This window comes from Carettochelys insculpta, chromosome 1, assembly GCF_033958435.1.
Source record: "Carettochelys insculpta isolate YL-2023 chromosome 1, ASM3395843v1, whole genome shotgun sequence".
NCBI classification, from domain to species: domain Eukaryota; kingdom Metazoa; phylum Chordata; order Testudines; family Carettochelyidae; genus Carettochelys; species Carettochelys insculpta.
In genome coordinates, this window is record NC_134137.1 from 288,662,958 (window position 1) to 288,688,546 (window position 25,589).

Here is a 25,589-nt window from a genome sequence, read left to right on the forward strand (position 1 = left end):
TCTCCTTGCTAAGTGGTCTCTCTCTCCAAAGCATGTTTTCTAATCCAAATATCAATATCCTTCCTGAATTGTGAATATCTGAGTTGAAAACAAATTTATCAGAAGTGGTTGCAGCTGTGTGTAGACAAGGAGGAGACATTTTTCCTACGGGCTGATTACAATACCAGGGATTGTACACATAAGCAGCAGAAAGTGATCAGAAAAACCCAAGAGACATATAGAAAAGCCCTGGAGGGAAGTTACAGAATGAGATTTTATTGTACAGTGTGTTGACTAGAAATATAAGCAAGTAAATGGGCTCGTTTGTTTCCACTGTGTTCATGGAAATGAGACTTTGTTGGCACAGTCCTGTAACCAAGAACACGCACAAATATCTGACTCATCAATTTATCCTGATAACAGAAAGAATCCCCAAGACCCACACACTGGCTACCTATTCCGGTCAAAAGGGGCAACAACAACAATAGAAATTTTACACTTGGAAGAGAGATAAAAGAATATGGCCCTTATTAATATGCTGTACTGTTAAGGAGACAGGAAAAATGAAAGGCCATTTTTGATAATCATAAATGGTTTCCAAAGGTTGGCTGCGATTCTTCAAACTTCTCTGGTTATTTGCTGCATCGCATAATACCCATTGTGTGCACACGTGCAACAATTTGTCCAAAGCCACAGGTGTCTAGCAGCAATCACATGAAAGAAAACCAAATCTAGGACTAATCTTCATCCTGTGATTGTATTATGCCCATCTTATTGGACAAAAGTACAAACGAGAGTGTGATGGTTAAGTTTTCCACACAGGTCAGCGTTGCGTACTTTTATGGAATGCTGTGAATAAAAATATTCACTTTTACTTCCAACATGAAAATATGAAAAAAATCATTTATTTTAATAAGCAACCTCATTCAGATTTCAAAAACTACACCATTTTCATTCACAGTACAAAGTGGTATGAATTTCTTTAAACTCTCATTGTACATTTTTAAGATTACTGATCTAAAAGTTGATAGAATAAAATTATTGTCCAAGAACAGTGATAAACAATAAACCAAAATGCAATGTCATGCTATGACAGTTCTGCTGATCATGAACCACAGCTGACACTATAGGAACATTACTTTACACACCCATGACAATTTTAATGCTTTACAGTCTAAACATAAAAAACTGTCAGTAAATACAGACCGTACAATTAGACAAACAAATACTGTATTAAATATCTTGCACAAGGCCTGAGTTCTCTTTAACACACTAGAGCAGTTTAGATTTACAACGTCAAGCCTGAAAATCTGTACAGTGGTTAGAACTGCCTGAATTTTAGCACTTGAGACCAAACACCTTTTCTGAATCAGTATCAGGGACCCTGTATTTTATTGATTTTTGATGCAAGGACTGGAATACCAAAGGAACTTAGGGAAACTAATCCTTGACTTTAACGTCTCATATTTCTTCCTTGCACATAGGTCAGAAAGAGGTACAAAGCAGAATCTTATTGCACACCAGATAGTTTGAGAGAATTTACCCAAAAAGCTGTTACAAAAGAGAAATCATCAGTATATAAAATCCACCATCTCACATTTCTGAGAACATAAATGAACGCAGGGTTACCTGCGCAAACATTTCTTTAACCTTGAACTGCACAAGGCAATCAAAAAAAAAAAAATCCAATAAATCACTTCTCAAGTGCAAGGATGAGAGCCAGTGTTCATAAGCTTACTTTAGGAAAAAGCTCTCTCTCTTCCCCTTCTGCTGTAAATCAGGTAGATAAAAACATACTAAACTCATTTACACTCTCAAATCATTATACAGAGAGGCTGCATCTACGCCAGCCCCTTCCGTTCAGAAGGGGCATGGTAGTGAGCGAGTTGGGAAGATGCTAATAAGGTGTTGTCATGAATATGCAGCACCTCATTAGCATAATGGCAACAACATGTGATTCAAAAGTGTCACTTTTGAAACACGTGCCACCCATGTAGACGGGGACCTTCCAAAATGATCCCCTCAGGCTTCTAAAAACCTATTTGGTTTTAGGAAAAAGGGGCTCTCAAAGTCCAGGGGGGTCTTTTCAAAAGGCCCCCATCTACACAGGCAGCACGCTATTCAAACGCAGCGTTCTCGAATTGCATGCAGCTGCCACCATGCTAATGAGGCACTGCATATTCATGGTAATGCCTCATTAGCATCTTCCCAACTCACTCATTACCATGCCCCTTCCGAAAGGGGCTAGTGTAGACATAGCCAGAAAGAAAATAATCCTTTTTCCACATAGAATGTAGGTGAATTTTGATGTCAATCCCAAAAGTGTCACATTTCATTTTTGTTCTTACTTGGAAATATAACCATGACAAGGGATATCATGGCCCCTAAACATATGCACACCTACAAAACATGATACAAAGCCCTGTTGTTACTTTAAAACAAATGTAGTATTTAAGAAAGCTTTGAAGTAATACCATGTCACAAAAGGATAAGTTACTAGGAAGATACAGTTTTTTTCTACACAGAGCATGAAATATTTGACATTTGTTTGCACCAAGACCAAGCCTGTCAGTCTCACACTAAAGTACCTGCACTGTAAAATCCCTCAAAACTATGGTACTCCAAGGCCACACCTATCACTACCCACCCACTCCCAGTTAAATTTACCCTTTTCAATAATAGTGGCTCCTCAGTACCTTTTTAAAAGGGTCTGAAGCTATTATCCTTCTGCATATACAAGAGGTCCTTAATTTTCCACATCGGCTGCTCTGCTCCCTATCCCCATCCACCCCAGAGGCCAAGCAGCAGCAGCTCTGTTCCCTCCCTCCACTAGAGCTGCTGGGGGGAAAAAAGTGAGCTCAGCAGGTACTTTCTCCTTCTCAAGAAGTGGCAGTTTCATGGCCCCCAGTCAGCTCATTTGCCCAGGCAAACTCTTCAAGTCCTGTTAAATATCGTGGTATTATTTAAAAGCATATCTCATTTTACTGATTTTGTTTGCTTTTCATATAATTCTCCAAAGACTTTAGAGTACAGGTTCTCAAATTGTGGTTCATGACACCAATGTGGATTGTGGCACCATTTTAATGGGGCTGCCCGGGTTGGCTTAGTCTTGGGTGGGGTTGAGGTTACAGGCCTTCTGCAGGGGCCAAAGCACTTATCTTTGGTTTTTCCACCTGGGATAGTGGGGCTTGGGCTTTGCTCCTCCATCTGGGGTATGAGCACACAGGCTTTGGCTCAGGCCCCTTTTTGGGTCGTTTAGTAATTTTTAGTTGTCAGATGAGAACCCCTGCTTTCAACTACAAAAGGGTCTGAACCAGAAGCCTATGACTAAGCTTGTAGTCAATAATTAATAATGTTATGTCATAACAGGCATAACCCATAATAATGTATGCCATAACTGACAATCAGAGGAAATGCACCTATATTTTGCCTTTACAATAAAAAAGTGACAGTGAAGTTGATCAAAGGGTAGCTTGCTCCTCAATCTCTTTTTGCTTTGACATATTCACTCCAGTTTTCAGTTCTACCAAATGAGTGTCACACAACTGGACTTCAGTAAGAAGATCCAGACCTAAGCAGAACTCTATTGCAGTCAGTGGAGGTCTGCCTACACAGGCATAAGTGCAGGATCAGGGTGTTATGTAAACTTTACTTCATGTATACAATGTTTGCATGTATTTTTAAGTTCATTTGAACGTGAAGTGCAGAAATGTGAAACCTCCATTAACTGTTCCAGGCAGCAACATTTATATTACAGTGGATGTCTATTTTGGTGAGCCAAAATAAATACTTTCTACACATCACCTAATGCAAATATCAATTTCTAAAGCAAAAATTTTCATTTTGTTTGAGGCCTAACTTCTTGGAATGGAATAAATAACACAGATATAGCAAATAAAGAGGTAGAGTAGGTGTGACCCATATTCCCAACTTACCTCTGAACCCATGGCTAGAAATTGGCAGGCCTAAATCATGGCCACCTTCTATATTGTCTCTGTGTTTCTCTCCTAGTCTTCCCCTGACACCTCAATGGATTCCAGATATAATGTTAATGATGATCCAGCTTTATTAATTTAGGCTACATGCTCTACTACTGTGTGCAGTTCAGCTCCTCATTGTGGCTTGGGAATAAGCAAAGGCAACTGGAGACATCAGTGTGAGATGTGCAAATGGGCTATGATGTCAAAGCCCAAGCAGTGTTACGGAGGCATACACCTCTGGATTTTGGAAGCCATGCCTTATTTCACAGAGAAAGCAGCAACTTTGCACCAAAGGGCTGCACAGAAAAAAAAATCCACACTGAAGCCCGGCAGGAACTTTTATCCAGTATACTACCTTTGTGCACAAATCTTTTTCTCTCTTAAAAACAAACTATACAGTGCATAAAAAAGCTTACAAAAAACTACCCTGTACTTTGAACTGGAGATTGGCTGAATCTAAGTCATAGATCCAAAATTCAACCATAGAACCAAGATTGCAAATTTTGCAGCTGTCCCCTCTCTTTAATAACTGAGCCAAAACCCTAAAGTTGAATGCCCCCAAAACTCTATGTGTGGGAAGGTTAAGAAAATGGGAATGGTCAAAATCCAGAACAGAATTTTTTTGGCTTGAGTCCATCTCTTCTATGGATATGAGATTTTACAATAAGCTATATTAACAGCGATCATTTTTAACACTGTCTTATTTCATACATAATTCAGGAGAATGAAGACAAGTAATTCTTTAAAGTTTTACTTTAGATTGCCCTAAACAAAGGACATCTCTCAGAAATCAGATATGCAAACTGATATATATATAAAAAGACATTAGGATCATCCATAGCATAGAATGTCATTAACCATATATCTCAATCTCTCTCTCTCAAATGTTCAGCAGTCCGAGTATCACATTTAAATTATGCCACTAGTTCAATGTAACCTACAATATCTACCAACATCACGAATAGCACATTCAAATGCGCATTAAAAATGTTACTGGTCCCAGATACTTTAAAATAAAAGGACTAAGGCAGTCGCTATAATGCACACATTTTTTTTAAAACATACAGTTAACATTTTTACAGCTTAAAATTGTGGAAATATAATTTAACAAAATACAAGTCACATTTACAGCATAAGGCCCTTTGGTTTCTTAAGCAGCAAATGAAAACAATTTCATTAGTGAAAGGCTTTGAAAAATAAAGTATAGATTTTCTATTAAAAAAGTTAACTAGTTCTTTCCTTCTCAAAATAGCCAGCAATAGTCCTCAAATTATTATGTAAGAAAGTTCCTGAATTTTCTTAGGAAAGAAAGAGTTAACACCAAACAGCAGTAATTGACAGAACAGAGATTCTATCATGGACAAGCTGAACATCTATCTGTTTGGAAGCAGAAGAAACTACTGCTTAATTTTCTCAAGAACTTTATTAAATTTGGAGCAATACATTAAAAGGATTTAAATAGTTATCTAGTCAAATATATTTTACTTCTTACAGTTTTGCTTTTGATAATTTACTTCATATGCATTTGTCCTTCACAAGAATTTGACAGAAAAAAATCTGAGAGTAATTGTGTAGTTTAAGTCAAGGCAATCGTGGCAGACTGCTTTTTCCACACACAGCGCTTGTTTTGAGCCATGCTCTTCAGTTTCCTCTAAAATAGGCAGGAAATCGTTCAGTGATCCAAAATGTTTCCATGTAACTATGTAAAAGACACCCAATTTTGAGGAAGATGGTCTTTGTCGCTAAAACACAAATATCTCACTTACGATATACATGAAAAATTAAGTTACCCACCATATCTTAGACAGGATTTAGAAAGGCCTAACATCAATGATACATAGCTCTTGCTCTAGTACTGAAAATTGGGATTCAGAAAGTAAGGAGCAAGTTATAATCTAGCATGACTATTGTAGCGGTGCTTTTCTGGGTCCTAAGCTGGATATTGCTTAGAGTTAACATGACAATTTCACCCCCAAAATCCCCATTCTGTTTTATTGAGAACTAGAATGATCACCGTTAGGGCCATTGACCAGTGGGCCTGGAGCTCCAGGCTGTTCTCAGCACAGTGGGAACAGCTAGAGCCACACAAAGCACAGTCCAGGCAGTGCTGAGGCCTGGGAAAAGGAAGCTAGCCCCCAGCCCTGCCACCTTCCTCTGGAGGTGCCACCTCTTCTGATAGGGGTCAGAATCAGGCCCGCCACACTGCTCCTACCAGGGCTCGGCAAAGCATATTGCCAGCCCTGGTCATGATTATCACCTTACTCTTGTTGAGCACTACTGCTGCATTCATCCCCCTTGTTCTCTAACAAGAGAAAGAGAAACCCGAAACATTTCCCTTCAAAACCTTCACCTCTTATACATGATTAGAGAAACTTTCATCCAACATGGCTAAAAACCAGAGAACTGAATACTGTAACAATTAACTCTGTCCATGGTGTGTCACAACACAACTGAGGGTCACATCAGATTTAAGCAACACACATCAACACATCAGGATTTAGCAGACATTGAACAGAAACTTGCATATTGTGGGGGCACCAAACAATATAAATTAGCTTCTTAAAATTTAACCATTTTTGTTCAATTTAGGGAGTAAAACGGCACATAAATCTGAAAGCTATCTGAATAAATCTCTGAATAATTATAAAATATTTTGCTTCTGCTTTTATGAATGGATGTATGCAGATCAATATACCCTAACTTAAAGCCCCGAAGTTGGGGGGCAGGGCCAAGTTTACTAAAACAACTTAACAATTGCAAGATTCTACTCCAGTACCAAGACAGAGTGAAAAACGTTCTGTTTCCTATGCAAGTTTTTATTTTGTTAGGTGGAAAGTTTCCCCAAGTCAAATTTTTACCAGTCATATGAAGAGGTTAATCAGCTTACCGCCCATTGTTCAAATTGTATCAATCTCTGAAGGAAAAAAAAGCAAGTTATTTTACCCAAAAAGATCTTTTAAGTCATTGCTAGCCGAGCTGCTGTTTGTCATGGTGTTTGTTGGCTGTGCAAAGTTCTGAGGGTTAAAGAAAGGATTACTCTGCATACCAAAGGCAGGTTGTCCTAGAACATTCATCTGTGGTCCCAAAACAGAACTGTTTGCACTTGGGGAACTTTGAGGGGATACAAACTGAGTAAGCCACTGGTTTGGTTTCTGTTGTGACAACTGGTTCATACTAACTTTGGGTTTTTGTGGACCAAAAAGGCTATCTAAAGCAGACATGTCTGGGGGCCTATTGTGTTGTGTTGACGGAGAGATTCCAGATGTAACACACACAGGGTTGTAGTTTGGCAAATTGGCAGTTGGTAACACGTTCATCTTGGCCAATCCAGTTGTGCTTGGACTACTGAAGAAATTCTGGTTTGTAGTACCTGCCCCAAGGCTGAATCCAGAAGTTTGAAATCCCATATTAGTGTTCAGTCCATTTGCTACATTTCGCTTTGTGCTGTCAACAGGCGATAAAAACCCCATTCCAGCACCCAAAGATGGGGCAGAAGAGAAGCTACTCGAAGAAGCAACTTTAGGTTTGCTGATGGAATGGCTGGTCAAAGATGACATATTATCTATTAAGGTATCTGTCAAATCCTTGGTCTGCAAAACACAAGTATGTTTACATGATTTTTCTACATATAGAGACATGAGCAACACTTCATTACATTGCTTCTGCAGTTAAGATACAGATGGCATTTTTTAAACCACAGTTTTCAGAAGCTGAAATTAATTCTGTTCCATGCTTCATGCAATGTTGGCATAAAAGGTAATTACCTTACACAAGGACAATTTGGTTATTTTATCTTTCCGGTACTCGGGTGTTTGAGTTGTTGCACAGATTTGGCATCTGAGACTGGCAAATACTGTTATTCTAAATTAACATTTTGAAATTGCTGGAGGAAAATTTTCAACATAGCTTGAGGAAACTGAACAAAACTGCTTCCACTGAAGTCAAAGGGAATCACATGGACAATGAAATTACTATAATGGGCTTTAGCAAACTTTTCAAGTAAATTAAGGTATGCATCTGACCAAGTGGGTCTTTGCCCACGAAAGCTTATGTTTCAATAAATCTGTTGGTCTATAAGGTGCAAGAGGACTTCTGACTGTTTTTGTTGGTATGCAAAATATTCATATTAAAATGTAAATCATATTCTGAGTATTCCACCAAAGCCTTAAAAGTTGATGATATCAGAAAATAACCTCTGTATCTACCATCAACACAGCCACAACCAAATAAATATAAATTTTTCAAATGTCAAATGTGCATGCTCTTCTTGTACCTAAATATCAAGCTGGATATTTTTTTCTTGTACATCACTAGACAACAATGAAGAACCTTCTGAAGTCATGCGAGCTGACAGGGGAAGAAACAAAACCCCATGATAGTCTTCCCAAGCCAGGCGCTGCTGAGAATCCCAAGTCCATAAATATTTTCCAGAAGAGCACACAAGAAACAGACTTCTGGGCTAGAAGAGCCTTTTACAACCACTCAGGACATCAATGATATCAGACTTTTATTTTGTAGTCTGAACTCCAGGCATTCATTCCTTTATTGAGTGATTATTTGCTTCAATCTCATCTTCATCAGATGACAGCTCTCTTGTGTCCCCTACCCTTCTGTCCTCCCTCTTTCTTAATCACCTATTTGATTCTTTATCATTAAATAGCTCCCATCCCGCTAGCCGTTTTCCTGCTCCTTCACCATTTGCTACCATAGTTCTCTCTAAGATACACAGCTGCGCAGCTGTGCACAAGAGAATGAAGAGCCATGCCCCTAATTAATGGAGCCATGCTGGCATGGCTCCAATAATTAGATGCCTCCTGGACCCTGGAGATGACATGAAAGAAGGTGAGATTATGGGGGGAAGTGGAGGAAGATGGGGAAAACAAGGGGTGGGTGAGGGTTAATGCCGGGGGGAATGGGGAGTTTGAGGTATCTTGATTCCCAGCTGGGCTGCAGCAGCAGACAGGAGAGAAGAGATTCAGAGTCTATCAGAATAGCAGCCCCAGCTGGGCTGCGGCTGCTAGGGGAGACACAGGACTATTGGGAGCAGGCTGCACAAGGGTCTATGCAGGTGTGCAGATCAGGTTGCAAAGAGGAGTTCAAGTGGGTTGCTGGCGTGCTGAGGCATGGGAGGATGTGGCTACATTGGAGATGGAGTGTTGAGGAAACTCTGTCTAGTTAATGCATCATTGGGAGTTCAGACATCTTCCCTTTTCTTGCTGTTGAGGTAACTATGAGGCTGGGGTGAAGGGGACTAGTATATTACCCAATGACTGGTGATATAATTTCAAGAACTGAAACACAGGAAAAATATGATGGGGAAGCAATAATGTGGCATTGCTAATCTTCCCTATTAGAATTATAGAGCAAATACAGAAACGGTGACTCCTCTGTAGTTCTAGATCAAAATGCAGCGAAAGATAAAGAGCTTGCTTTTCACCATTTTGTATTTCAGTTGACAGATGGCCATCAACTGATTTAATTAGCACTGATGTCATGCTCCCACCTCTTTTCTCTCCAGCATCTGAAGATGTCAGCTGTATCGCACAAAAGCTATGCCCCAATACCCTAATATATTTGTGAGAATTTAAAGGGCCACTGGACTTGTTTATGCTGAAACAGATTAACACAGCCACTCCTCTGAAGACTGTCATTCTTTTGGAGTGTTGTAGACAGATCTCAAAATTGTGATTTTAAGGATTAAAATATCTATCTATCTATCTATCTATATCCTGCGTTACTAATTAATACATGGTAAATTGTTAAAACTGGAAGTATTTTACCAAAATATTTTTGGGAGTAAGAGCACTTTGAAATTGCTTGGGTACTTCGACGAGCCCGTGGCTACACAGTATGCCAGCGCTTCCAAGTTGTGTGGGGAGAATTAGCCTAATGAGGTGCTGCATAGTCATTGCAGCACTCCATTAGTATTCACCGCTCAGGCTGACTACCATGCACCCTTCTTCAAAGAGGGCTAATGTAGACACAGCCAATATCAAGGTTTGTAATTAGGAGAAATGTTTTACAGTTCTTGTTGTACTTGAATATCATGGATCCTAAACACTCAAATAAAATACCCATAACCAACCACCTGATGGTTTACTTCCCTTTGTATTTTCAGTGTTGTCATTCTTTTATAGCTTTATTTGCTATGTTGCTTTATTACTCACTTTTATTGTTCTGTGTGTGTGCAGTTTTAATCATATTAAGAGTTGGCACCCCAGAGAAAACTATAAGCCTGAGCGAATGCCTTTCACTCTTCTTTACAGCATCAGAAAATAGTGTATTAATATTTGTTATGAAAGCGTTATTTCTAGTTGACTCAAATTTGTTGACTCAAAATTTGCTTAGCATCTTAAAGCTGAGAAATGTATGCAGCGTGCAAGCAAGAGGGATAGTTTTATGAATGGCAGGAGTCCATAGAATGCTGGTGCCTTGGCAGATGCTTCATTTCTGAGAGCTGCTTCCCTTGAGGACTTAATAGTCAGATATTATGGTAGGAATAGCTTATTAAGTAGCGCCTGTAGGTGTATATTTTATGATTTTATTTCATGCACATGACTGTGTTTTATTTACACAGCTGTTGGCAGTATGCTCCATTTTGGTGCGTTTACTAGGTTGAGTTGCTAGGGTGATAAAATACAAGTACTCCCAGCAGCAGTGCTAATTTTCTTTTTACTTGATTTCACAGTAAATGAACATATTAACCAACACACCTTGTTAATTATCATTTGGTGTAATATTTTTCTTTTTCCATCCCTATATATCTGGTTTTTGTTTGTATTGGTTATGTAGATCCGCACATTAACTCGATACTGGTGTTGCACATAAGAAAATTCAATGCTCACGTGGATGGAAATCGTGCTATCGTAACAGAGAGGAAGCCGTATAGACTAGCACGGCTTCCTCTCTGTTACTCTTCAACGTGGATGGAAATATTAGAGGAAACACTTAACTCATCTCCTATAACCTTACATGACTTGTAAAAAGCATAATGAACACAGCATGCCAACCACCACTCTGCTTGCTTTGTTCATATGTCACATTTCTGTCCTCCTCCCGCCCTTTATTCTTATCTAATTAGGCTATAGGCTCTTTGGGGCAGACATTGTCTTCTTGAAAGCTTATAATGTACCTAGAGCAATGGGACTCAAAATCATGATGTTGCCTTTGGATGTGACTACATCTTAAATATTATTAATATTGCTATTAATGCAGTGGGCAGAAGAGAACACAGTTCGTTACTGTTTAGCTATAATGATTTTAAAGTATCACCACTGAAAACAGAGTGGCAGAACTCAGTAAACCAAGAAGTTGAAGATATAGAAAATGATCATTTGTATAACCCATACAGTACTTGTAAAGAAGTAGGGATAAGGTTACCAAGGAAACTTAAGTAGAGATCTTTTCTCACCTGTTTGAGTGGAGCTGTGATTGTATGTGATTGAGGCTTAAGTGGTTGCTGGTTCTTCAGTTTCTGTGCCTGTTCCTGTTCTTTTGCTAATTTTTGTTTTTCTTCAAGTGTAAGTGATACCTTTAAGAACACAAAGCATTAGCATTAACATGGGATAGTATACTTCATGACTGAGATTATGCTTTAATAATAGGTTTTTTTTTTGGTTTTTTTTTTAAAGAGAAAAGGTCAAGGACAGGTCAAAGGCAGTAAACAAAAATACTACACTTGTGACACCAGTTGGTCCTTGGGGGTGGGAGGAGGGAGTTTGGCTGGACTGTCAGGATCCCTACCTGGCTCTCTGGAACTGACAACAAGTTCTTCTTTTAGCTCCTACAAGAAGGCAAAGCCAGTAACCCTGTGCGTGGCCTCCACCCAGAGTACCAGCTCTACAGCTCCCACTGGCCAGGAAGCACAGTCAGTCAATGGTAGCTCCAGGGTTGGGGCCCGCAGGCAGATGCAATGGTCAGAGCTCTGTGGCCATGCCTCCTCCTAGGAGCTGAAAAAGGAACATTTCACTCCTTCTGGTGAGGCCCCTTCTACCTCCCAGGTAAGTGCCACACAGAGCCCACAATCCTTTCCACACTTCAGCCCATAACACTGCAACTGCACGACAAGACACCTTTGGAAAAAGAGCTTACCTTTTTCTGTTTTGATGACAGCCCATTCTCTTTACTTTCTGACCCAACAGCTGGAATGCCACTTCCAGTACTGTTGAACACTTTGTCAATCTGTTCAAATTGAAACAGTTATCCATGAAGAATTTTAAATTTTGTAATTTATAATTAAAATAAAACAAATTATTTCAGAGATAATTTCAAATGTAATACCCTTGTTTGTAAGCAATGCAAAATATTCTCTTACCTGATTACCTGTAGTATTAGATTTTATCTCTTCAGATACGTTCATTTGACTGGTTATATCCAAAGATCTGTAGTAGAGTACAAAAATTACAAAAAGGTGACTGTCAAAGCCAGGACCCTAATTCAATCAAGTTCATAATTCAAAGAGTGAACACAGAAGACAACTTTTCTTATCACAGTACTGCTATGTGCACACATGTATGACATTAGAAAAGGCCATGTTTTATATTGGAATGAGTTATTTAATGCCAATTTCAAATACTCTGTTTCTCTCCTAAAGAGGGGTAGGTAGTATGGCTAGTTTAGCTTAATTTGATTTAAACCCATTTTAAATCCTGTATGATAGCCCTGGCGTCTTCAATAAGTTTTGTTTTTGAAAGGACCCGAATTTGCTCCAGTGTAATTTTTAGTGCTCAATAACTACTGAATAAACCAACTGTCTCCATATATTTTCATACTGCAGAACTGTACTGGAGATCTTACAGTGGATCATCATACTGCATGAATTAGTTAGGAAACTAAACAAACCACTGACAAATGCATTTAATTATTACAATACTTTGTAGTAAATTTATGGTATTATATTTTATAAGACGAATTAAGTTTTAGTGGCAAAACCTCAGTACAGGATTCAAATCTTTGCTAAGAAAGTGGGGAGAAGTGTGAAGAAGACGACTGCCCATTTATCAGAGTGATCAATCACTGAATTAGAAATTAGCAAGGCTCTAGTGCATGTGCTGCCATTGCTAAATGTGTTTCACTTCCGCTAATGCAGGTAGAACTGAAATTCATTACAAGACACCCAGACTTACTTTTGCTGTTCTTGCATTATATGAAGTTGTTCAAGTTTGGTCCTATGTTCAGCCTCCAATCTACTAAGCATATCTTTTATGACAGAAATGAAGGAATTGAACTATAAAGGAAATGGGTGAAAGGTTAAAATTTTACATTGTGATTATTATATATACAAAAAAAATTGTGTTATTGTATTATTACTAAAAATCTAGCTATATAGAACGCTAAACAGTTGTTCCATATAATTTTAAAAACCTACATTACATATTCACAGGTATGGTAAGTTTTCCAAACTCTTGTTAAATCTGTTTTTGCTACTTTCCATGGTGTACCCAACTATAAGCAGAGTAATGCGGTGTGGAAACTGAAATAAGTCACAGAAAGCAAACCAGGACAGGATTGCTCAGGCAGCTCCAAGTAAAAGATGGGGTGTTACTTAGCCAATTTACTTTCTAAACATTTCCTCTTAGGAATTCACTTTTCCTTCTTAATTTTTTACAGAAATATAATTGCACTGCTACAATGTTGGCAAGCCTCATAAAGAAAGCTGACAATGGAAACATTAAGAATGCATTGTAGCATTTGAGCATCTGTATTTATTGTTATTAATGTTAGATGGTTAATTACATTTAGAAGACATTGCATTATAATGCTAGAGTCCTTTTTATTCCCTGATGCTTTTATTAAATCCCAATAAATTTTGTCCTGAATCTTTGTGCCATATCTGAGCAAGACCATATGTTTGCTAATGTTAAATTTCCCATTAGCCTTATAAAGTTATCTTGTTTAGAATTTTTCCAAAGTGTTTATAACATCCATCATCCACAAACTCAGACAGCTTTCTAGTCAGTCTCTTGATTAAATCATTGTCTACAGTGTAAAAACAACAGATGAGTAGAAGGAGTATGGCTCAGGGAAGTGAAAAGCTGCTTTCAGTTCCTCTGTTTTTAGCTCCACAGTTAGAAATATTTACTTTTTTGAATACTAACATTCTGTCGATAAAACCAGAAATGCTCCAAAATACCAGAAAGCAAACCTGGGTCTGTTGGCTGTTATTCTGAACTATGTACTCTTTCAAGCTTCTAACAACAAGTCTGTTGGCTGACAATTTCTTACGTTTGAAGATCACATTTAGAATCTTAAATTAGAATTACTGAACCGAGCCTCTATATAAATCCTGCTTTTTAAGTCAACCAATTCTTAGTATCAATGGAAGCATTTATCATCAATTATAGAGTCACACTGAAGTGTACTAATGTATAAAACTATTTTGTCTAAGAACTTTTACTTTTTTTTAATCTACATCTAGATTAGTTCATTAGGTAAAAGCGCACATAAATGATTAAAACTGTTCATACCTGATTGAGGTTAAGATTGTTCTCAATACTAAGTGGAATTAGATGGGGCAATACCTTCCCTGCAAGCTGCTCTTTGGTAATTCCCAACTTCTTATGAGTAAACGTACATTTGTAAATACCTGATATGGAATATTAAAACAGCAAGAATGGTAGTTTAGTAGTTAATATTGTGAATGAGCTCCAGGACAACTATACCTACTGTATGTACTGATAACTGAACACAGAACTCAAAGACTAGTATATCAGGGAAAAAGCTCCACATAAAGAAACTAAGTCGTTTGCAACCAACATACAACCAATAAAAAGCAAAAGTGAAATACTGAACTCATGAACTCCACTGTAAACTCGTTCTAAAAAGAAAGGTTTCCCAACATTTTCCAGTCATTTTGAAACCATTTTATCCAACCTAAGTGTCACAAAGTAAACTTGGTGATTAGAGAATCCTGTCCATTAGCATCTAGACAGAAACTGCATAAGAGAACACAACTGAGCGGTGTAAGGGCATTCTTTGCTGGACAGCAAAACTGTTTGGCAAGACAGATGGTACAATTCAACTGCCGAAGAAGGAATGGGAAATGACAGGGATTTACAGTGCTCTCAGGCAGATTCAGATAGCCCTTGCAATTGTGAAGACTTAAGAACTCAAAGAAGCTCCATAAATCAACAGTTGTGGAGGACACTTGTGAATGAACAGAGCCCACAGACTACAAATACATCTAACAGACAAAAGAGGAGCAACAGGAATAAAATCTGGAATAAAAGGAAATCTCTGAGAAGTGAAAAACCACCAGTAGGCTTTTACATAAATTGTTAGCTATAGAACATATTCCGTACTGTCAATATACCACACAGAGATTACAACAACAAAACTGTAAAAAGGAGGGACATTAAATATCCATTACCTAAAATTCCCATAAGCACTGCAGGTTCCTTGGATGGAATTTGTTGTAGAAAGGGCAGAATGTCATCAAGTACAAACCACTTATCTAAATATTCCAAAATTTTTCCTAAGCACACTAAGGAGTTTACTCGGACCTATTAAAAATGGAACAGAAGTTAAGTAACATCTCTAGTCCATATTTAAAATTCATGTATTTTAAGATGTTAATTTTAAATCTTTATAAAAATTGATTAAATACAAAAATTAACTTCTATTTTAACAAAAGAGTTAACACAAACTAAAGTAACTTGACAAACTACATTTTTACAAGACTGAAATAGCTTGAATCCAAAGTCCTCTAATACCGTTACGATTAAACATTACTTTAAAAATGACATCTTGAATCACAGAAATGAAATGCTAAAGGTGATCAGTCATCAAGTCCCGCCCAACCACTTTAAAAGAGAGATAAAGGCTACGACTACATTTGCCCCCCAAATTCGAAGGGGGCATGGTAATTAGGGTGATGGGAGATTACTAATGAAGTGCTGCACTAAATATGCAGCACTTCGTTAGGACAATTCCCCCCCACGGCAACTTCAAAGTGTCACACTTCGAAATGCTGGCATGCTGTGCAGCCACAGACACTTCAAATTAGCGCGGGCACTTCAAAGTCCCTGTAGCTGCACGGCATGCCGGCACTGTGAAGTTTGACACTTTGAAATTGCCGTGAGGGAGAATTATCCTAATGAAGTGCTGCATATTCAGCGCAGACTTCATTAGTAATCTCCCATCATCCTGATTACCATGCCCCCTTTGAAGCTGGGGACAAATGTAGACATAGCCTTTATCTATCTTTTAAAGTGGTTGGGCCGGACTTGATGACTGATCTCGTTTAACGTTTCATTTCTTTGATTCAAGATGTCATTTTTACAAGTAATGTTTAATGTATTCTGTCTCCTGACCATGGCCAAAAACGGACGCTCCAGAGGGAATGAGCAGAACAGGTAATTACCAAGTGATCTCTGGTGCCCATTCCTAGCTTCTGACAGAGGCTGAGGACATCATTCCTACCCATCCCAGCTAACCACCACTGATGAAATCTACACACAAGGTATTTATTATCTAGCTCTGTCCTGAATTGAGACAGTAAGAAATTTCCCCTGGTTACTAAGATAATTTAAACACTGCTGCTTTGCTTCAACATTTTTTTCCAAACATAAAAAAGGCTCACATAAATATTAATATAGATAGGATTTTTTTTAAAATGGATGTCTAAAAATTAGGATCCAAAGTCAATACTTAGACACTGTGACAGGGTTAGGCCAGAGGGCTGCTACAGCAGTGGGGAAAACAGCCCAAAAAGGGAGAGAAGCACCAGCTCCCTTGATAATAAGAGATGGATTACTGCAGGACAATCAGGAGAGCTGGCAGGGAGCTGGGGCAGACAGATGAGAAGAGAACCCGCTGACTCCACTCAGAGGTCCATTGAAGGCCTGTGGCAGGTCTTTTAAAAGCTGCCTCAATTAGAGGGTGGCTGTGAGAGGGAGAGAGAGAAAGGAGTGGTAGATGGTGAGAGGGGAGAGAGAGAAAGATACCAGTAAGAACAGCACTAGTCACTGTGAGTGAGAAATAGGGTGACCATATCTCTCATGGCCACATACGGGATATGGGAGGCACTCCCCCGTCCTTCCTCGAGCCTCAGGGAAGTGGCTAGGATGGAGCAGCCGCAACACTCACCTGCCCTTCCCCGAGCCTTGGAGAAGTGGCAGGGACAGGGCAGCCATGGTGTTCCCCCCGCCCCCTTCTCCGAGCTTCGGGGAAGCATCTGGGAAGGAGCCGCCGTGGTGCTCCCCCTGCCTTCCCTGAGCCTGGGGGAAGGGCAGAGACGGAGCATCCATGGCGTTTCCTCTCCCCCAGCTAACCTGCCAGCTCCCTCTGTTGGGCAGCATGTACTGATGCACAGTACGTGCTCTCAAGCAGGCAGCTGTGCCTGCACAGCAGATATAGAACAATTAGTCCCTTGTTAAAAATAAGTCGGGTCGCATTTTTGGCATCCCAAATACAGGACCATCCTGCCAAAAACAGGACGGATGGCTATCCTAATGAGGAACAGCTGGGAGAGGGAGTCCAGAGGGAGTAGCCAGACTCCCTCCCCAGAAAATAGCTGTTAGCCTGACCCCTGATGAAGAGAGATGGCTGCTGGCCGCAAAGACTGGTGGTTGTGGTGAAAGTGGGGCCGTTGCCACAATACCTGTTACTTGATTTTGAAACTTGATGGGTACCTCATTTTGAAAAATCTCTCCTTTGCAATGTGAGAAATCAAGTAAGACAATGCAGCTGAAAAAGTATATGTGAAATCTACTTAAATTAAATGACATATTGCTTTATCAAACAGACTCAGCACTGAATGCAAGAATAATTAACCACTCCAATTTTTCACATTTTGACAGTACATGTGGCATATGGGGGAGTGGAATCCATCACACTACTATGAAAAGTTATAGAAGTCATACAATTACTTTTTGCATTAGATAGCATTTTAATATAACAAGAAGTATTGAAAAGAAAATCCAGAACAGTTCTTTTTGAATAACTAAAGAACGTTTTGCAACACTGAAGCACAAGTGATTGCTTAGCAAAGTGATGTAGAAAAACCTGAAGTGAATGCACAGTGTTAAGATAGGTGTTGCTCTGACTTCTGCACAAGGTTCCTACTTTCCAGAAGCATGCTGGTAATAATTAGGGCAACAATAGAAAAGCCAAAATGATCTCAGGACCATTTTGGGGGGCAGGGGATGGAGAAACGAATATTAGTTTACTTACAGCAAGAGAGGAAGTTTGCAAACACGCATTTTTAATTCTTGGTATTAATGCATTTTTCATTGATGGGTAGTCTATTAGGTTGGCAAACGTAGGAATTATGTTAAGGCAAAGTTCCTGTAAACAAACAACCACAGGAGTTTTTGAAAAAACTTCACTTTAAGACATACACACAGAGCATATTGTACAAGTTTTCATTCTACCTTCAGCAAATAATAAGCACGGTCACCTAATTGTTCACTCATTTCCTTTTAAAAAGCTAGGTCTTAAAATAGTCTGATATACCAACAACATATATTTTATATTAAGTGATACATTATTCAGTACTATGATAACATTATATATTAATAAACACTAAACTAGTATTACTACTACTACTAAAGCATACTTTGAGATTCATGATTGGAACACACTTTGAATTAAAAGAGCTACATTAGTATCGTAACTACAAAATATCTGGATTGTAAATACTATATTTTCATAAAGCAGTGCTTTACAGAAAAATAATTTTTAATGCAGAAAGATCACAAAATTTAAATGTATATTTCATTTTTACACATGAAAATTCACAACATATGACAGCACTTCAAATACCAACTGACTGCTACAAAAATACCTAAGCAATGAAGAATTACCCAATTAGAGTACACTCATCCCTTGTTTAATGAGTGCTTTACTTATGAGTACTCACTAAAATGAGGAACATATATACCTATTTTTATTCACTATATGAATGAACTCCCCCTGCTTATATGAGCAGGATCCCTGGCTGTGGGGCGGGGAAACCCGCAGCCCTGAGGCTGGCTCAGCTCCAGCCACAGGGTCCCTGGCTGGGGGCAGGGAGACCCGCAGCTGGAGACCCTCCCTTCCCACAGACATGCAGCTGTCTGACAGCCTTTTAAGTGAGAAGGCTCTTAGCCTGGTTCCCTCCCCTGTAATGGAGGGAACATGAAACTGACCAGCCATGAGCTGATCAGTTTCCTGGCCCTGCAAGCCATGGTGAGACTGGAACCAGCCTGTCCCTCGTTCCCAGTTCCTGCCACCCTGGGAGCCAGGAAAGTGACCAGCCCTTGTGGTTCCTGGCTCCACTCCCCTTGCAGGAGACTTTGAGTTATGGAGGGGTTGCAGGAACAACCCCTGGGTAACTCCAGGGTTTATTGTATTTGACCCCCCTGACAACCCCACCCTGCAAACCTCACCCTCAGCCAGGTTTTAACTGCCTCCCACAGTCCCAAACTGCCTCCAGCCTTAAACCTGCCCAGCAGCCCCAAACCTCATCCAGCCTTAGACCCCCGCCCTCAGCAGCCACAAACCACCGCCAGTCTTAGAGCCTCCCAGCAGCTCCAAACTGCCCCAAGGCTTATACCCCCCCAGCAGCCTCAAACTGCCCCCAGCTTTACATCCCCCCAGCAGCCCTAAACTACCCCCAGCATTAGACTTCCCCTGCAGCCCCAAACTTCCCCCAGTCTTAGACACCCCCCTGAATCCCTCAACATCCCCAGCCTTAGACGCTCCTTCTCCTCCCACAGCCTCTTCACCCAGGCTGCTAGACTGGGTGGCTCCCCCAGCCCTCCTGCTCCCAGCAATTAACTCAAGTGTTAAGCTTTTAGCACCTAGGCATCAGGTAATTGCTATTTCTAGTGATACAGACAGCTGCCATCTCCAGCAGTTATCACTACTGATAGATATTTGCATGAGTCAGCAGTATTAAGAAACTGCAAATGGCTTCTTTAACAGCCACATGCAGCTGGAAACTGCCCAGCTGCGACCTTTAACAACTCTAATGGGCCCACTTTGGGTCCTGATCCAGGGATTGGAAATCCCTGCTCTACATACATACACACACACACTCCATCCTATTTCTGGTGCCAAACTATTCAAATACATCAGAAAAGTACCTAAACTCAACTGGTTAATGTCACGTTACAACCCCTTAGAACGAATTGGAGACTTTTACATGTATTTTAATGGGACTTTAGTGTTGCTCTTACGAGTTTTTGCCTACAAGCAGAAATTTGGGAACCAATTGTGCTCATATAGCAAGGGATGAGTGTAATTACTTAAATGAAACCATGAGCAGTACAACTAACCTAAGATATAGACACAGGTAAAATCTGGTTAATTAAACCTCCAGTTACCCAAAATTCTAATTAAGTCACAGCTCAGTAACATTCACTTATGACTTCTTGACTTTGTAGGAGTGAAGCCCCCATTTATCTGAAACCTACATTATCCAAATTGTTTTGTGGAGGCTTCTGGATAAGTGGAGTTTGGGGAAATATAAAAAGTAAATTCCAAAAAGGCTGAAATTAGAAAGACATTAAAGCAATAAAAGAAACTTTAAATACTCATTTAGGCAACTGACCTGAACATAAAAACTGTCACTCTGACTAAGCTTTTCATACATGGAAAATAGTGACTCAACATTTGAAATTATTTGATAAATGCCACTTTTTATTAACTGTTCTCTTTCTAGTCAGGTGAGGGGTGAGAGTTCAACACCACAATCTGGAATTAATGCATAATCCTTCAGGTATGTTGTACAAATTTTAAACTCTTCAGAGGAGAGAAGTTATAGGGTATACATAATTTGACAGTATCCCTTCATAGCAAAGAGAATAATTGTGCATAAAATTTAAGAAAAAAAAATGCAGTTATCACACCTGAATCTGAATTGAAGGTGCTTCTAAGGCTCTATAAACCATTGGAAGAACACTATTTTTTATTTCATCTGGTGGAGTTTTGGTTAGGAGCAAGTCCATTTTTTGCAAGAAAATCAACAAAATCTATAAAAACAAAGCAACAAATTGTTATGAATGCCTAAGATTTTAATTCTACATCATTATATTTTTCAATCTGAAGTTTATTATTGCAATATAATCTTGAAACATTAACAAAACTTTTTCATAACAGAGTCAATGGTATTTACACTCACCATGTTGCTAGCCTGAAAGCATGGAAGGTAAAAAAAAAAAAAAAAAAAAAAGCGCTTGGACTTGTTAATGCATTTTGGAAGCCTCAAATAAAAATTAAAACATTCTACACTGACCTTTTTAAAAAGCCAAACATTATTCTTGTGAATGTTTTAATTCCAATTCAAAAATAATCCATTATTAAACTTTAGCTATAAAAACATTTGTGGACATACATACCATTATGCAAATCACTAGGTTCCAAAGACACTTTTGAGTCAAATTCTGCTCTCAGATGTATATGTGCAATCCCCACTTACTTCAGTTGGAGCTGAGTATGTGCATCAGAAGGCAGAATTTGGACCTTACTGAAGGAGCACAACAACATTACAATGACACTTTTGGCACAAAATAGCTTTATTAGTAAAGTGAAACTGAATTTGACATAAAAATGTGCAATTTCTCAAGCAAAATACCACACCAGGGCAACTTGATTCCTTCTATTAAAAAGCAAAACTATAACTTACATTAAAACCTCCAAGCCTAACAGCTTTTCAAAAAGGCATAAAGGGTTAAGGAAGGGTCTGGACATTTGACATCTGACACACTACCACTTAAACATTTAGGTCCGTTTTAAGTCCTTGAGCTCCCCATTCCTTCTTCTAGCTGTTAAACCACTTTAAAATAAAATAACCACTTATATTTTGGTATTTTTTATACAATCCAGGTTTGTCTTACACAGCAGAATATCATTTATGCAATCATATTCAAAACCATTATTAATCACTGAGGGAGGATGAAAAATTAAATTATTTTAAGGTTTAATCAATTTATTAAAATACTATATTGTAAGAGTCATACAAGCACGCATAATATAAAAATAACTTCACTGACTGCAATCAAACAGTATTACTAAATGATATGTCGAAATTAATTTGTGAATGCTGAATCTGTGACTGTTCAGAGTGAATCTCTGTTCAAGAGCCATCTTCACGCATCACACCTATAATTTGCTTCACTGATTTTTTTTTCTTGAAAAAAATATGGAAGCATCCTTGCTTGTAAGCCTTTTGAACTCCAGAACGTTTTGAGTCAAAATTTTTGGAATAGGGACTATCTTTTCATTGTGTACACATGTATGGCACCAAGCAAGATGGGGGGGGCCTCTCAGTTCTACCCCAATACAAATAATTTATTTAGCTGCTGTTCAGTAAAAAGGTTTTCAACTTTTTTCAAAAAGAAAATGAAACTAAAATAAAATGCAAGCATATCAAAACAATCAAGAGTTTGGGTCAACACTAAAACTTTGAGGAAACTACAGTTGTTTGTCTGCTATACTGTAGCAATAGAATTCTGTTCTATATCTGTGGAAACAAGAAATGAGAGTTCTGCTTATTCCTTCTAGTGCAGGGGTCGGCAAACAAAATAGCAAGAAGAGCCATTTTTTTTTCCAATTTGGTAACAAAAAAAAAAAAATAAAAAAATCAACAATTCAAGAACTACAATGCATGTGAATATGAGACAGTGCTTAATAAATAACATCAAATCATATTTTGTAACCCCTATTTCAAGAACAGCATGCACACAATAATTTGTAATGCGATACATGTTTACTGCGTATTCTATTTCCTCACACTTACGCATGTATTTGTATCACTGTCTTCCTGACTTTCACTCCCGAATTGTCCCTCTCTCTCTCTCTCTGGAGGATGCTGGGGGGAGTTATCCAAAGATTTGAGATCATGTATCAGTTTCTATTTAGATATGAGTTGTTCATTTTTGGGCTTTTAGACATTCACTCTTTACCGAAAATAAATCAAAGTTTTTTTTTTTTTTTTTTTTTTGTAATTATAGCATCAGAAGCCACAAAGAAGTCCTTAAAGAGATGCATGCAGCTCCAAAGTCACAGATTGCAGACCCCTGAGCTAGTGGGTACTCTGACTTTTAAACCGCCTATCAGCAGTTGCTCGGACTGAAGCAAAGTGAGTGTAGGATTTTATCAAAGGGCATCAGAGTTACAGGATGTCTAATGCCTAAAAAAATCCCTCCACATAGTCATCATGAGCGTACTGTTAAAAAACAAGATGCATGTCCTTTACTACCCTACAGGACTGCACTAATTGCTTTTGCTCATGTCACAATGGGAAAATATTTTATATATATAAAATTTACATTCATATATAATTTATATTTTATATATTTTATCCCCATGTTTCTCCTTGAGGCTTGTCAATAACGGGGAAAAAAACCAAACATCAACCATACCCATAACCTTTAAATTACCGAACCCACAGTTCCACACATGGTAGCAAGATTGTGGACACTAAACAAAGCTTAGGCTCTCTTTTATCCTGTATTGTTTAGTTTTCAGAACAAGTCTAGACCACATGGTAAAAACAAGCATCCAATAATGCCAATGCTTGCAGAGCTTTCTGGTGGTAAATTACAGTCCTGATTTTTTCAAAACTAGATTTACTACATCAGTCTAATTTTATGCTAAATGAAAGGTCTATTGCCCCTTAAGAAAGGGAATAGTTTATCATGCTAAAATTACATTCCAGATCAGGTGTCCTATAAAGGCACTTGAGGGGATGAAATGCCTGGCTTCACTCAAGACAGATCTCTTTGTACAGCTACAGCGCAGGACTGAGGTTTGGAAGTTCGTGATGGATTAGAACATGGAAATAAATAGAAGATTTACTAGGATTGTATCCGGGAAAACCTTGAAGAGAAAAATGAGATTTACTTTTAAAAATGGCATTAAATCTACCTGGATTGGTTCTTGTTGTTTAAAAACAGGGCCAAGATCAGGCAGAATTAGCTTGATATACTCTTCTTTGGTGCACTCCTCAGCAATCAGCAGAACATTAGGCAAAACAAAGGGAACCATATCAGGGTTCAAAAACTCTGAGGTCAAGCAAGGTAAAATTCGCTGCACTATAACACGCTGAAAAAGAAAGACAAAGATGTGTCATTTGAACTGCAATAAAATACTGTTTTCTAAGTTTATTTCAGCAAAATGATCTTCTTAATATAAATGTTGGGGTTATACAATAGTAAGCAAATGAAACAATCACTTCTGAACTTTAAGGATAAACTTGAGCTTTGTATACAATGTACTATTCTGCTTTCTTCTCTGTTTGTATTAAGACCCAGTCTATCCAAATGGATGCTCAAACATCTTATTTTAATGCCATTTAAAAGCTATTAATTATAACTTAATGAGGCTATCACAAAAGAAAAAAGCAGTCCTTTAGCACTTTGAAGACTAACAAAATAATTTATTAGGTGATGAGCTTTTATGGGACAGACCCACTTCTTTCAGACAGGGCTTCTGATTGGCTTTGTGTGTGGCTGCACTGTTAACAGAAGTTTCGTAAGGAATTCTCTGCCAACAGCGACTTCTATCAACAGAGTGCTGTAGTGTAACCATGCCTTCTGTGATTCATATGGTTATGTAAAGGATTCAAAATCATGCATACAAATTAAGGGAGCAACACACAATACTAAGTCCTGTGGCACCTTACAGACAGACAGATATTTTGGAGCATAAACGTTCGTGGGCAAAGACCCGCTTCATCTTTGCCCGTGAAAGCTTATGCTCCAAAATATCTGTTAGTCTATAAGGTGCCACACGACTTCTCTTTGTTTTCGCAGATACAGACTAACACGGCTATCCCTCTGATACATAACATACAATACTGTCTTTCTAAAGGCTAGCTGAAGAATTACTAGCAATAAAAACAGCTTTCCCAAGAATCCAAGGTTCACTAGCTTTCAAGTGTATAATCCTAATATAAAAGAAAAGCACTTCCTTCCCAGAGCCAAATACCACCTCCAATCTTGGCTTCTACTTCTGCTTGCAAGAAATCTGCAGACATATCTAGCTTAGATAAGTAATCCATGATGGTGACGACTTTAGAAAGCCTATTCATTGAGATGTATTAAACACTGATAAACTACCACCAACAGAAATGCAGGAGTGAGCGGAACCCTTAAGATTGAATAGCTTTCCTGGGTTTTCCTGCCTTCTCTTTCATGATTCTTGGAAATTTTGTTCAACAACAAAATCTCATAAAAGTAATGCATCAATGGAGAAAACTATTACATTTAAAAAGACACTGCTCAGCATCAGATCTTCCTGTAGTATGATTTTATACTGCATAGTTCAAAAAGAAAGTTTTAAAGAAATTTAATCATGTGTGTCACAAATATTACCCTGATGGGGCAGGAGGAAGAAAGCTTTACATCATTCAGCTACAGAGAAGCAACAATTGACCCTAATAAAGAGCTCAGTCAGTTGTACTGCACTGGAGGGATGCAGAGGATAAAGCAATGGGAAAGGGGAGCACAGGGAAGGAGAGATCTTTTGTTCCAACTGGTTTGAACAGAGAGGAGGAAAATGAACTCTTCTAGGCAAACTTCACTACCATGAGAGTTCAAGTTTGTCATTTTTTTCTGACCTCCAAGAGTATCAGCTGCTGCAGGGTATTCCCATTTAAAATGTTTGTCATGGCTCTTCTTCCATATTATGTTCTACCAATCCCAC

At 38.7% G+C, this 25,589-nt stretch overlaps 1 protein-coding gene across 4 annotated transcripts in view; it reads right to left on the minus strand.

Annotated features, from left to right (window-relative positions):
- Window positions 1-280: 280 nt before the first annotated feature.
- Window positions 281-25,589, minus strand: part of SCYL2 (SCY1 like pseudokinase 2) — a 54,473-nt gene continuing 29,164 nt past the window's right edge. For all 4 annotated transcript variants that reach the window (XM_075011274.1, XM_075011288.1, XM_075011268.1 and 1 more), the window contains 10 exons: window positions 23,811-23,987; window positions 20,792-20,914; window positions 18,132-18,245; window positions 15,328-15,460; window positions 14,426-14,544; window positions 13,085-13,185; window positions 12,274-12,340; window positions 12,051-12,140; window positions 11,371-11,490; window positions 281-7,549 (listed from right to left, as the gene is read on the minus strand). In XM_075011274.1, coding sequence (XP_074867375.1) covers window positions 6,899-7,549; window positions 11,371-11,490; window positions 12,051-12,140; window positions 12,274-12,340; window positions 13,085-13,185; window positions 14,426-14,544; window positions 15,328-15,460; window positions 18,132-18,245; window positions 20,792-20,914; window positions 23,811-23,987 — 1,695 coding nt within the window. In that variant the 3' untranslated portion in view covers window positions 281-6,898. The remainder of the gene's footprint in view (window positions 7,550-11,370; window positions 11,491-12,050; window positions 12,141-12,273; window positions 12,341-13,084; window positions 13,186-14,425; window positions 14,545-15,327; window positions 15,461-18,131; window positions 18,246-20,791; window positions 20,915-23,810; window positions 23,988-25,589) is intronic.